This window comes from Fistularia commersonii, chromosome 13, assembly GCF_037954325.1.
Source record: "Fistularia commersonii isolate RoL2024-O1a breed Wild chromosome 13, RoL_Fcom_v1.0, whole genome shotgun sequence".
In the NCBI taxonomy this organism is placed as follows: domain Eukaryota; kingdom Metazoa; phylum Chordata; class Actinopteri; order Syngnathiformes; family Fistulariidae; genus Fistularia; species Fistularia commersonii.
This window is the reverse complement of record NC_141296.1, coordinates 16,051,897-16,065,491: the sequence shown is the minus strand read 5'-3', so window position 1 is coordinate 16,065,491 and position 13,595 is coordinate 16,051,897. Positions and strand designations below refer to the sequence as shown.

Here is a 13,595-nt window from a genome sequence, read left to right as displayed (position 1 = left end):
GTGGCGCTCGTGCAGAGGCTGTAAAGTGAAAAATGTTTACTTTTCCTCTTTATAAACTGCTGAACAATTACACGAATTAATACCTCAGTTCGCGTCAACCGTGTCATTTCAAAACATTTACTGCTTTTTATGACTTTACTTTTCCTCTTTATAAACTGCTGAACAATTACACGAATTAATACCTCAGTTCGCGTCAACCGTGTTATTTGAAAACATTCATTACCTGCTTGACTCCGTAATACACGTGAATATATTGCATATTTTGTAAAGAGCCACCTGGACGTGTCAAAAATAGGAACGCTCATCATAAAGATGATAAACAGCAAGTCGATGGTGTTCCCTTAAATCCGACATTTAATCCATGAATCCCTCGTTTGACGTCACAGATCAAAACATCGATAAGCGCGGACAGAATGCAATTATTTATTCATGACACACTTTTACGGCGCGAGGAATCTCAAGCGTCAACTTTTTCCCGATAAAACCCTATTTTCCGGGCGAACCGGGAAGACCGCTCCGACTCTGTGAGATTTGCTTTTATCAATTACCGGGATTTAAAATCCCCGCAACGGCGTCCAAGACATTAAGCAGTAAATACATTCAGGCGGGCCGAAGACATTTTGTTCCGGGTGTCAGCCTGGAAGAGGAGACTCAAGCAGACTCATTAAACAGACTCCGTTAGATTTCACAAATCTCTCCTCTGCTCACGGATGAGGAGCGCCGGAGAAAATGAAAAACACCGCATCAATTAAAAAAGGGGGGAATAAGCTTTCCCTCGGCAGCCTAATTAAATGGAATTTCGGCATAATAATACAGCAGAGATTAAAGGGGGAGCAAGAGCGTCGGAGTTCCACGCGCACCTTTCTGAGGAGGCAGTGCAAGGCATCGCCATCCCCTAATGCAGTTTAGAAATACTTCATCGAAACATTTGCTTTTTTTAAAGAACGACTTGACGCGTCAAAGCTCCCAAAAATACATACATATATGTATGTGCACACACGGTGCATGTATCATGTACTGTGTGTGCAGAGTATTTGATACACTTTTCAGCTTTTCCCACTCGCAAACTGTCATTTTTATCAGAGGTACTCTTCAACCGTGAGCGACGGAATCGAAAACAGAAATCCGGAAAAACACGTCGTGTGATTTTGAAGTCAATCGTTTACATTTCATTCCGTGACATAAGTAGTTTTTTAAGAATCCCTCCTGTTCTCCACTCATTACGTGGATTAACAGCTGCAGTTTGAACTCCTCACCTGTCCAAAAGACACCCGTCCACACACTCAACCAACCAAACTCCAACCTCTCCACCATGGCCAAGACCGGAGAGCTGTGGAAGGACGTCAGGGATGAAACGGTGGGACGGGCGACAGGACCAGAGGCTCGGCGAGAAGGAAACAACCGTTGGCACGAGGATCAGAAAATGGAAGAAGTTCGAGTCCGGGGCTCCGCGCAAGAGCGTCGATGATCACGAGGAAGGTTCAGGGATCAGCCCGAGACCACACAGCCGGACCCGCTCCGTGACCCCAAGAGAGCCGGGACCCTGGTCTCGAAGAAAACCACGAGTAACACGCTACGCCGTCATGAATGAACATCCTGCGGCGCTCGAGCCAGCGCGTGTTCTGGCCCGTCTCAAGTTTGCCAGCAAACGTCTGGATGATCCAGAGGAGGAGTGGAAGAGGAGGTCATGCGGTCCGATGAGCTTTTCGGTCTAAAGGCCACTCCGCGTGTTCGGAGGAACGAGAAGGACGAGTCCAACCCCAAGAACACCATCCCAAGCGTGAAGCACGGAGGTAAAAACATCATTCTTCGGGGATGCTTTTCTGCAAAGGGGACGGGACGACCGCACCGTATCGAGGGGAGGATGGATGGGGTCGTGCATCGCAAGATCTCGGCCAACGACATCCTTTCCTCTCTAAGAGCCTCGAGATGGGACGTGGCCGGGTCTTCCAGTATGACAACCACCCCAAACACACAGCCGGAGCCACCAAGGAGCGGCTCCGTAAGAAGCGTCTCAGGGTCCCGGAGAGGCCAAGCCAGCCTCCAGACCTGAACCCGATAGAAAATCTTTGGGGGCAGCTGAAAGTCCACGTTGCCCGGCGACTGCCTTGAAACCCGAAGGATCTGGAGAAGATCTGCATGGAGGAGTGGGCCGGAATCCCTGCTGCGGTGCAAACATGCTCAACACCTGCAGGAGACGTCCGATTCTGGAATCGCCAGCAAAGCTTCTGTACCAAATATAAGTTCTGTTTTTCTGATGCATCAAATACTTACGTCACGCAAATGTGTGACTTGAAAATCATATCCTGTTTTAGATTCCGTCACTCACAGTCGAAAAGTAGCTCTGATAAAAATGACAGACTCTACATGCTTTGCAATGAGGAAAAGGTGAAAAATCAGCCGTGAATCAAATACTTGTTCTACCAGCGGTGTGTATGTGTGTGGGTGTGTGTGGGTGTGTGTGTGTGGGTGTGTGTGTGGGTGTGTGTGTGTGTGTGTGGGTGTGTGTGTGTGTGTCTATGCTGCTCAATGATTGTTGGTTGATCTAAAGCCCAGAATACATTCTAGTGTTCAGCTGATTCCACGGGGCACGGAATTATCAATATTGACAATAATATCATTGATATCAAGAGTATGATCTTTCCAAAATATCTATTGTCTTGAATAAAGCAGATGTTTCCGGAGCACCTGAGATTCGCTCGGGAACAAAATCGGTGTATCGGTGTACAGTGGATGTTATCATTGAGAAGTCTGCGCCTTCCGCTCAGCGTCGGACCCATTTCCGCCTCCTGTCTCTCCAGGATGTGATCTCTTCCCTTCAAGACCGCCTCTCACTGCGGTACATCGAGCATTTCGCCTTGGTGCTGGAGGCGGGCGGTCTGGACCAGAACCAGAGGCTGCATCTGCTGCAGGACAACCAGCCTCTGACACACGTAACTAACGGCCAGAAGACTTTCCAATCAGCTGAATGTGACCGCATTTACGGGCGGGTCTGTTTCCGGGGAGCGTAAAAAGCAGCGCTCCGGTCGGGGATTTGCCGCGGGCGCACCTGAAACGACGCCGACCCTGTAGACTTCTACAAATGATTTCGTGACACGCCGGGTTTGAGGTCAAAGACGCGGTTTTCCAGGTCATGCTCTCGTATTCCCTCAGGTGGTGCACAGAACCTACTTCCAGGGAATGAAGTGTCTGTTCCGAATATGCTTCTTCCCCAAGGATCCCGCGGACCTCCTGAGAAGAGACCCGGCCGCCTTCGAGTACCTCTATATACAGGTAAGAAGCCGCACGGAGCCAGGATTCACATGAAATGACAAATGCGGAGGCGCGCCCTTGAATAGCAAGAGGGCTTCGCGAGGCGGCCGGATTGCTTTGACTTCTACTCCTTCTCCTGTGCCACCGATTGCTTTTTTTCCCCTCCAGATTTTAGTTTTGACTCGTCAGATAAAGATCCGAGCTCGCGTCGATTCCCGACGCCAAGCTGCGCTTCCCATCGCGGCGGCGGCGGCGGCGGCGGCTCTCAATTTGGAAGTCTTGCCCGGCGTTTGCGACCCCGATGTGCCTCGGGGAACAACTCCTCTCTGTAATGACGCCGTCGCCCGTATCTTATTTCATTCTGTCTTTCCAGAGCCGCAACGACGTAATCAAGGAACGATTCGGAATGGATTGGAAATCTGACATCACGTTACGACTCGCCGCGCTCCATATCTACATCACCGTGTCCTCCGCGCGGCCCAATCAAAAGATCTCTCTCAAGCATGTGGAGTAAGTCCTTCGTCAACCTTCAAACCAACACGCGATGAAACGCGGGCGCATGTACAGTAGATGTGTCACGCATGTTTCCCCGCGGGAGGTCTCACGTGCACCGGGGGGGGGGGGGGATTCCAGCCACCGGAAACCAGTCAAAGATACACCGGTCTTTCTGAAATCCAACATTAGCCGTGTCGTCCGTTCAAAGCTCAGCCTACTGGGTGATTAGCGTGTCGCCGGAGCCACGCGGGCAGAACAAATCCACCGCTTGTAATGACCTCGGGTGATCGTGTCAAGCGAGGAGTCGGAGGCGTAAGCCGGGATCGCCGCCGCACCTCCGGGGTCCTCTTATTCTGAGATGCGGACGTCGTCCCCGGACATTCTGGGTTTTTTTTTTTTTGTCGTCGTTGCTGTTTCTTTAACCGCACCTACTTGTGTTCTCTCGACAACAGAAAGGAGTGGGGACTGGAGCCTTTTCTTCCCCTCGCTCTGCTTCCGACGGTTAAGGAGAAAAATGTGTGCAAGACCTTGTCGCAGCTGCTGAAGACGTATCAGCATCCGCCGCCGTCAGGCAATAAGGTGCCGTACGAACATCACGACCCCGACATTCACCCCGTTTCGGTGCGGTTCTAGAGGCGGTAGGGCCGAGGGAAAGACGGGAGACGGCGAAGACCGAGACGCCGAGGCGGTCTTCGGGAGCGGCGCAGGTGACGGGATCGGCGGCGCGAAGTCAGGGAGGCCGGAGCTCGGAGGAGGGGCTCCCGACGTACGGCGAGGAAGATGCAGGAAGGCTAGAGGGGAAGAAGGTTACGTGGAGGCCGATGATCCTCGGGCAGATTTAAAACCGCCGGATCCGTTCGAACGCATACGCCGAGACCATAACCGTGAGAATCTGTTTCCGACTTAAGTCCCTGCCGGATTTCAAGTCCTCTTGTCTATTTGCCAGTCACGTATCTCCAGAGAAACCCCTCAGACGGTCAGCTCGAACTGTTGCGTAAATCGCCGTCCAAACGTACGGAGCGCAAGAGCGCCCCCAAGTGGACGCAGGGAGTCCCGGCCGGGATCGTCCCCCCGAATGACTTCCCGTTTCGTTGTGTGTCGACAGGTTCCTCCTCTCCAGGGGAAACTGCAGTACATGCGGGTTCTCAATGACCTCCCGCCTTTCGGCGGGATACTGTTCAACACCGTTGGAGTGGTAATGCGTTCGAGTCGTTTTCGCAAATGCACGATTATCATTTGAATGTTTCTGGTGTCTTCAGCATGTATTTTGTGCAAGTTATACAAGGACAAGCACCCATTTAACGTTCTAAAAAAAAGGAGAAAAAAAAGAGCCATCCGATGGCACATAAAGAATCATAAATCTACAGATTTTTGCTTTATTTTATTTTTCAAAAACAGGATGAGAAACAATCGGCAACTACGCTGCTGGTGGGTCCTCGACACGGGATCAGTCACGTGATTGATTTGAAAAACAACCTCACGACGGTCTTGACGGAGTTCAGCAGGGTCGCCAAGATCCAGCTCTACAGGGAGAGCCAGGGAGTGGCTCGGGTCGAGGTGACCATCCACGAGGGAAAGGTAATATTATTATGATTATGATTATGATTATTATTATTATTATTATTATTATCATTATTATCATTATTATCATCATTATTATTATTATTATCATTGTGTTGAGGATTTGACCCACAGTATGAATACGTTAAGCAGAAATAACTCGGTACCAGGAACATCTTGGTGCTTGCAAATATGCGTAGTGCACGCTGTGATAAACAGCTTAAGGATGCATTTTCCATTTGTAAATAATGGCATACGCTATCATTCAATAAGATGAGAAATTGCATTTCATCAGGTCATTACCGAGTGAGCGGGCAAGGCTTATTGCCTGCCTTCTAAATAGTCTCCTAATTCCCTTCCCTGCCACCCCCTGCAGCCTCTGGTCCTACTCATGGAATGGCCAGATGCCAGTAACTTTGCATGCCTAATCTCTGGCTACTACAAACTGTTTGTAGACCCTAAAAGGACCATCTACTTCCGAAACCCCGGTCAGTCTCAGCTGACCAAGGCAGGTACGTCACGTCTCGCCGGCGCCTCACACGCTTCACGCAGATCGCGCGGCGTGCCGTTCGGGCCACGCCTATCAAGCGCCGCCGTGTCGTTCCAATTCCGTCGGCGTCGCAGCGGATCCCCTTCCGCATTCGATCCGCGCCGCGACACGCCGACCGTGCGTACGAGCGCACGACGTTCGACGTTCGGGGAGTCGTCTCCGTCCGTCACCGATTGTCTGTCGCCCGCCGCGGGCCGCCCGAGAGTCGCCGTCCCATAGCACCCTCTGCTGTCTTGCTTCTCATCTCCGCCTTTATTCATCGGACCCAGAAACTCGCCGCCTTCGCCAAGACAAACAAACACGAACAGATCTCCCGCCATCTGCCGATTCAACTCCGAGGATCATCATTCCATCACATTCCACCAGAATCTAACCCTCCGACCTCCGACTTAAACTTTCAACATCCATTTCTGAAATAACAAATAATCCACGCCCGCCGGCTGTCGCATCCGCTTTCCCGTCTGGATCTTCTCTGTTCCCGCTCGCGCCTCTCCGTTCAATCTGTCCACTGCTCTGACAATTCTGTCCTCAGATTACAGAAGTTCCCACCACGTTCAGCCGCGTTCCGGGGCGAGCGGCTTGCCGAGCGGAGGTCGGCGAGGAGAGGAGAGGGAAAGCTCGCACAGAGACTCGGCCTCTTCCAGGACCGTAGCGCCCGCGGAGCCGCAGCATCTCGGATTGTGTCACGTCCACCTCCGCGAACAGCGACGGCAAATTCAAGGGTTCGACGACGACGACGAGCTCGACGTCAACGAGAACTTCGTCCCCCGGGAGCCCCCCGGACGGGCCCGCACCAAGTCCGACCCGACCCAGCAGAGCACGGAAGAAATAGCGGAGGTTTCCGGGAGCGCGGCGGGGGACGACGCCGGCTTCAGAATCCGAGCCCTCACGCTGAGTCAATCGCAAAAAGCGTCACGGTACTTCTGCGACTCCTGCAAAGCCCGGCACAGGGCCGAGGGCTTGTCGGTAAACGCCGGCGGTAGCGCAGGAAAATACTGCTCCAGAGCTTGTGCCTCCCGGGACGGAGGGGCTGTTGATCTGATGGCCCTACCGCCCCCAGGGAACGAAGAGGAGGATGAAGAGGAGCCGCCCGACGGAGGAGAAAAGCCGGCGCCGCCGCTCCCCGCCATCGCCGCCCCGCCGCCCGGCTTCAGGGACAACAGCTCCGACGAGGACGACTCCAAAAGGGGACGGAAGCTCCGGACCAACGCCGGCCCGGGCGTCGCCGTCTCCAGAAAAGCGCCCCAAGCGAAAGAAGACGTCCCCGTGACGCTGATCGACAACGTGGCCACCAGAACGGTCCGAGATCACGCCCAGGAGCTCGACGACGCTCTGGTGTCCACCTTGCAAGCGCTAGAGGCTCTGGCGGCCTCCGAGGATTACCCGCATCACCATCAGCAGCCGACACAGACTGCAGGTCAACAGCCTGAGTCGTGCCGCGGCCCGCATCGCGCACAAAGAATTTAGAGACGCGATCGAACCCGTCCGGCTTTGAAAACACACGTCTTTCTACCATCCGCCGACGCCGCGGCGCCCCTCGGGGGCTTCCTGTCGAAATTGGCGCCGACAAACGACTCGCGAAGCGGCGGCCGTTCGATCGCTTCCTTTTTAGGAGACGTGTCCGAGCGAAATCAAATCACACCGTAACGGGGCGAGGGTATCGCAGGATGATAATTTGACCCGCGGAGCGGCTCAAAGGAAGTTAAGTCGATGGGAGAATTGATCCGATCGAGTGAAAAGAATCGCGACGTAACACCGAGCGTAGCCTGCGATTGAGGAGCCGAGCATACGCGCTTCCAGACAAGTTAATGCCTAAGAGGGAAAAAAGTAAATACGCGCGAGCGCACACACACACCACACACACACACACACACACACACACACACACACACACACACACTATGCAATGTGTCCGCCGAAAAACGCTATAACGCGGACTAGGAAACTCTTGGGAGCGACGCTTCGATCGAGAACGGCCACAACGTTTGTGTCCGAGAGCACTTCGGGATCGACGGTGAAGACCCTTAGAGTCATCTCAAAACACTTTGCGGGTTTTTACGGGGGAATTACGACAAAACCTTACAAGCCGCACGTTTCTGGACCCGTAGCGATGAATCCTCGGGATAGAATTTTGGCATTCCTGTGCGCTCCCCTTTCATTTCTTTCGCATCCTAACGGTGTCCTTTCTTGCCTTTCCCTCAGGGCTGATTGTCTTGGCTGCCATCACGCCCGAGTCGTCGCTGGACTCGGGCCACGAGACCAACTCGTCCGAGCTGACGGACGTTTCCGAGATGGTGTCGGCGATGAAGCAAAACCAGAATCAGGCCTACCTGCTGGCTCACCACATCAACAAGGAAAGCCGCCTTTGTCGGCGAGACTTTCCCCTGGCCATCCCCGGATGCACCGCAAAGACTATCGGTACCGGGGCGTTCTCCGTGGGTCCGATCCGTGCCGGCTGTCCGCCCAAGCAGGTAATCCTCAGCAAGACCGTTCCTTTTAAAGTGAACCCGGGTCCAGACTCTGCCGTGCTCAGCGTCGCGACGGAGCAGAAGAGCAATCGAGACGCTCCTCTGACCGAAGAGAAAACCAATTCCGTTCCCAAAGCAAAACAGCCCGACCCGTCCTCCGACTCGCCGGGAGAACGTAAGGAGTCCGATACTTTGGCGGCGGCGGCGGCGACGGCGGCTCGCGTCAGCAAAGATCAGCCGTCGTCGTCGAGTTGTTCCGGGGAGACGGCGCTCCGAAATGCTTGCGAGGGCAAAAAGGGGAAGTCGGCGGCGCCTCTTCTCACAGACTCCAACAGCAAAGCCTTACCTCTCCTCTTGCCTGTGGACAGAGTCGCCTCTGCCAAGATTTCACTCACTGCTATGTGCCAAGATGCCGAGACTGCCTCTAGCGAGACCACCAAGCCTTCGAGCTCCGCCGACTTTTTACCGGTCGATGACCTTTTCTGCACCTGCCCCGTGAAACAGGAGCCCGGCTCGCAGTTGAGAATAAAGGACCCGCAGGTTCAGAAGGTTGTGGTTTTTCAGTCGTCCTCCCCGACAGACGACGAGCGCCTTCGCGCCAAAGGCCTCCAGCTCGCCGACGGCAAAGAGAACGCCGTCGCGTTCGGAGCCGAATGCGGCGCCGTCAAGCCGAACCCTCAAGTCCCCGTCAAACACTCGCCCCGTTTGCCCGTGAAATCAGACAGGAGCGAAGCCGCCGAAAGCAAGATGGAGAGCGCGCAGGGGAAATCCCACGCCGACTCGCAGAAATGCCCCGTAAAATCCTTACCTATTTTAGACGATCCCACCACGTCGAGTCCTTCGGCGGAGAAGGTATCCACTCTGCCGACGAGGGACTCCAAGAAAGCGGGCCACTCGAAAGGGAAGTCCCAGCGCAGCGCCCCCTTCTTGAGCTTCAGAAACCTTCTTTCGGCCACGTTCCCGGCAAGAATGCGAAGAGAAACGGACGAGCGAAGGGCTCAGCTGCAGAAAGTTCGCCAGTACGAGCTGGAGTTCTTGGAGGAGCTGTTGAAACCCAAGTCCTCCCAGGGAGATTTCTTGCCCCAAGGATCCTCGCCGGTGCCCTCGGGGACTCCGTGCGCCTGCCAGCTCCGCACCAGCCCGGTCCTCAAGGCGCCGGGTATATCCAGGGAGCAAAGACGCAGCTGCGACTGCAAGAGGATGTGCAGGGGCATGCGACTTCCCGACACACCCGTCGGCTCCACGGCGGAGACGCAGCAACAACAACAACAACAACAACAACAACAACAACAACAACAACAACGAGGCCGAGACAGGACGATCCAGAAGACCCCTCCCACGGCGTCCAAAGCCCCTCACGCCCACGGCGTGACGAGGAGACCTCAGACCTTGGAAATCAAGACGACGCGAATCCGTTCCATCAGCCTGGAGTCCAGAGAGCCGAGGGGCGAGCGGGCCTCCCTCTCTCCCGTCTGTACGTCCCGGACGAACTGTAAGGGAGCCGCGCAGTACAAGAAACTCCAGAGGCGTTACAGTATCGGCGAGCTGGACAATAGCTCTAGCGCGCCCGTTTACGCGGAGGTGAAGCCCAAAGCCAAGAGCCTAGAAAAGGAAATGGAGAGGGTGAGGGCCACGGGGCTGAGACTGCCGACCCCGGTGGAGCCCGTCCACACACAGGCTCAGCAGGCGGACGGAAAGGGCAAAAAGGGGGTGTTTTTTATCCAGGGGGAGGAGTTACTGCGCGATAGCAAAGAGGGGACCGGAGAGGTGCTGCTGACGCTGCCCGGCGAAGACGGCGACGACAAGGACAAATGCTGCTCGTTCTGTTTTTGCTACAGGAAGTGCGAGGCGGCGGACGAAAGCAGCGAGAAAGACGAGCTTTCCTACTCCATACCGCTGCAGGTTCTTCCCGGCATGGAGCTGGACTCCAGCACCTTCCCCGTGGTGAGCAAGACGCTCCAGGTTCTCAACGCGGAGGACTGCAGCGGAGAAGAGATTGAGATGATGGAGGAGGAGGAGGAGGAGGAGGAGGAGGAGGAGGAGGAGGAGCTGCAGGCGCAAGAGATCGACCTGCGAGCCTGCGGCACTCTGGAGGGGAGCCTGGCACGGGTTCAGGCGCTGCAGGGGAAAACTTTCAGCTTGCCCGATGGCTTTCTAAACGCACAGCTGGACGCTAATGAGCTGCTGGCCATCCTCCGCCAGTGCGCTAACAGCCCGCAGGCCGAGGGCGAGGCTCGCCTTCAGCCCTCGCGGATCGCGGAGTACAAGCAGGAGCTGGCGGTGTACTTTAAGGAGTTCCGAGCGTCCTGCAGGCGGGTGGCCAGCGTGGAGAAAAGCCCCACGCGTATGCTCGCCGTGGTGTCGGCCAGCTTTCAAGTGCTGTGCGATCTCACTCAGACGTTCATCAAATTGGTCAGAGGGGTCCGCTCGGAAACCCAAAAGCTGCAGCTGCTGAGGAAAGTGGAGGAGGTGGCCATTAACTACACTTTGCTCCTGCGAGCGGCCGAGGAGTCCATGGGCCATTCCAGCAGCTTGCCCACCAAGACGGTGAGCCCTCAAGTCTCCTCCGCCGCGAATAACATGAGCTCGCTGACGAGACCCATCAAAACTCTCCCCGCGCAATGTAAATAAAGCCGGCGGGACGTCGTCCGAGTCTACTCCGATCCATTGTTTATTTACTTACCGGTCGACCCGTTTTGCTTATGTTCACGAGAGCGTGCGACGACTCGCGTCGGTCCGATATCGTGAAGCAGCTGTTCCATCCCGCGTTCACGGGCCCCCCGAAAAAGCCTGGTTTCCCACCGGTAAGACACGCCGACGTGCCGCGCAACCGGACCGGGCGACACGGGGCTTCTCGCATCTCGTCGCCTTCCATCGTGTAAATACATCACGACGGTATGATATTTTATAGCCGATGTAACGTATATTTTAGTTGTGTCTACCTAGAAGATAATATCATGTTTTGTGAAGAAGAAAAAAAGAAAAAAAGGCGACGGATACGTTTGAAACGTACCGAGTTACGGTTAAGATTAAATCGATCGAGATATATATATGCTCGTTCAAAAGAATAAATGTATGCTCTGGTTGAAAACGTTTCAGATTTTGTGAAGTAGCGAATTCCGTAAAATGCATTCTCTGAATTTCACCGACCGATTAGACGGTGACGTGTTGGTCTGTCGAATTTTCTTGCTGTCTTAACACGGAATTGGAGATTTCCGTCGGCTATGTCTGGTGTGGCGATGCAAGAGCGAACGTGCGGGCGGCGGTGTCCGACAACGCCGGCCGCCGCAAAAAAATAACCACCTGTTTAGCTACGCTGATGGGCAAGGACTATAACCGCGTTAGTAAAAACAAAAAAAAACAAATACAAAACACAGGATACATCTGCACGTGGCAAACAATGTAGCAGAGACCCAAGTCACACCGCGGTGTGGCGACGAACCGGCGGGGGGACGCGTCCACAACATACAACGTACGGTGGCTTTGACGCCTTTCCTTTCCCGCGTCCTTCGCGGCTCGCCGCTTTTAAATATACAGAGTTGCCATGTAAGCCCGATACAAAGTACCACCCAAAGTTTGCACGTCTCGGCGAACGGGATCCCAAGTTTAAAGACGTCTCTTTTCACGTTTGAACGAGCGATTTAGAACGACAACCGCCGCTGGAAAAAAAAAAAAAAAAAAAACCAACCCTAACTCGAGTCAACCCGTTTCACACAATCTTTTGTCTTATTCAGGTTTTTGGACAAAGAAAGATCAAATTTGCTTTCTATGTGCTGTTATACATTGTGCAATCTAGCAAATATATAAGAAACACAAAGTAGTTTTTTATGTATTTTAATAAAACTAACACATCCATTTCCTGTCTGAAATCTTCTTTGTGTCTCACCCTCTTTTATTAGACAAAACTGACACCGATATATATCGATATCTTAATATCTGTATATAGATGGATATACAGATATCATACACTGCTAAAAGAAAGTGCTCTCGAACTGAGATTACGCACCGCCGACTGCCATGACACTATTTTTCCTGATCGAAAACGTGCGCGATATCGCACGCGTGGCCACAAACAACAATATACCATAGTTGATGGTGTATAGTGGTCATTCGTGCTGTTTGGAGTCGCCCTAAAAGCGTACGTTTTTTGTTGTGCACATCTCAGATTTATTCATTTCATTTTACATCGGTTTTTTGAAATGAACGAGTGAATAGTTTCACGCCGTTTGCCTCTCTTTATTCTTAAACTTTAGTTACCGAGCCGGGCTAAAGTGAACGCGTCGACCGATCGACGGGCGGTTTTGCGCCTTCTCAAAGGGGGCCTCGCGACGTCTGCCCGGTTTTACGGTTTTCCTCAGTTTCAAAGTAAAGCGCGGGCACTCTCTTTTAGCAGCTTTCCTTTTTCTCTGGTTGCGTCGCTTAGCTGTGCGTAGCTACAGGCGGTTCCCTCCCTCCCTGCACTGCATGCACTCCCTCGTGTATCACACTTCCAGGGCGCTCACTCGCTGGACGCTGGAGTAGAAACTGTCCTTGAAATACCATGTCATGCTACGGCAGAAATGAAAATCTTTGGAGGAAATATGTAAATATTTTCAAAATTATATTGTGAATGGATACCTATTATTCTACAATGCAAATATTAAAAAGTATTAGAGGATATCAACCACTTCTAAACACATAACTTGCAACGCGACTTATCCAACCAATTCAAATTTTTGCTAAAAACAAAAAAACAAATGTAATTCTGATGTATTTCTTTATAGTAGTAATGTAACATAGATAACAATAGCAAAACGTATATTTTAATGAGTATACTACAACAAAAAAAAAAGCATGGGGGACATGACATGTTTATTTTTATAAGTCAAAATATGTCCAGTCATCCACACCCAAACATTTTCAAATTCCGATGAACACCTATGTGGTTGTCATTGTTTTGTTGCTTTGCCAAAACCGTGTGGATCCGTCCGTTTCACTCACATTATAAGTCCACCCTGAATGATCCATGTTTTTATGTGCACCTGGTCATTCCTGTCATAAAGTACTGTCGATTATCTTGTCATCGATGTAGTCTCCTGTCTGTGTGAAACTGTTTTCTCATGTTTTAAGAGCAATAAAGTATATTGTATTAACTCTGTAAGAGAATTTGGAAATTACATTGCATGCAGTGAATGTGTTGAAATCACAGGGTGTTGGGTTGATTGACTGAGAGCAAATAACGTCATGCAATATGTAATTACCAAACATCACTCTAGCCGCAAGTAGGTTCT

At 52.5% G+C, this 13,595-nt stretch overlaps 1 protein-coding gene across 5 annotated transcripts in view; it reads left to right on the top strand.

The window, feature by feature from the left end:
- The window catches only part of frmpd3 (FERM and PDZ domain containing 3), a 71,409-nt gene extending 57,947 nt beyond the window's left edge, over window positions 1-13,462 (top strand). For 3 of the 5 annotated variants that reach the window (XM_086158347.1, XM_086158348.1, XM_086158350.1), the window contains 9 exons: window positions 2,802-2,933; window positions 3,154-3,273; window positions 3,626-3,762; window positions 4,200-4,326; window positions 4,853-4,942; window positions 5,146-5,325; window positions 5,651-5,819; window positions 6,390-7,274; window positions 8,060-13,462. In XM_086158347.1, the coding sequence (XP_086014473.1) occupies window positions 2,802-2,933; window positions 3,154-3,273; window positions 3,626-3,762; window positions 4,200-4,326; window positions 4,853-4,942; window positions 5,146-5,325; window positions 5,651-5,819; window positions 6,390-7,274; window positions 8,060-10,956 (4,737 nt within the window). In that variant the 3' untranslated portion in view covers window positions 10,957-13,462. The remainder of the gene's footprint in view (window positions 1-2,801; window positions 2,934-3,153; window positions 3,274-3,625; window positions 3,763-4,199; window positions 4,327-4,852; window positions 4,943-5,145; window positions 5,326-5,650; window positions 5,820-6,389; window positions 7,275-8,059) is intronic. The other 2 variants (XM_086158349.1, XM_086158351.1) reach the window with 1 other exon arrangement.
- The last annotated feature ends 133 nt before the right edge of the window (window positions 13,463-13,595 follow it).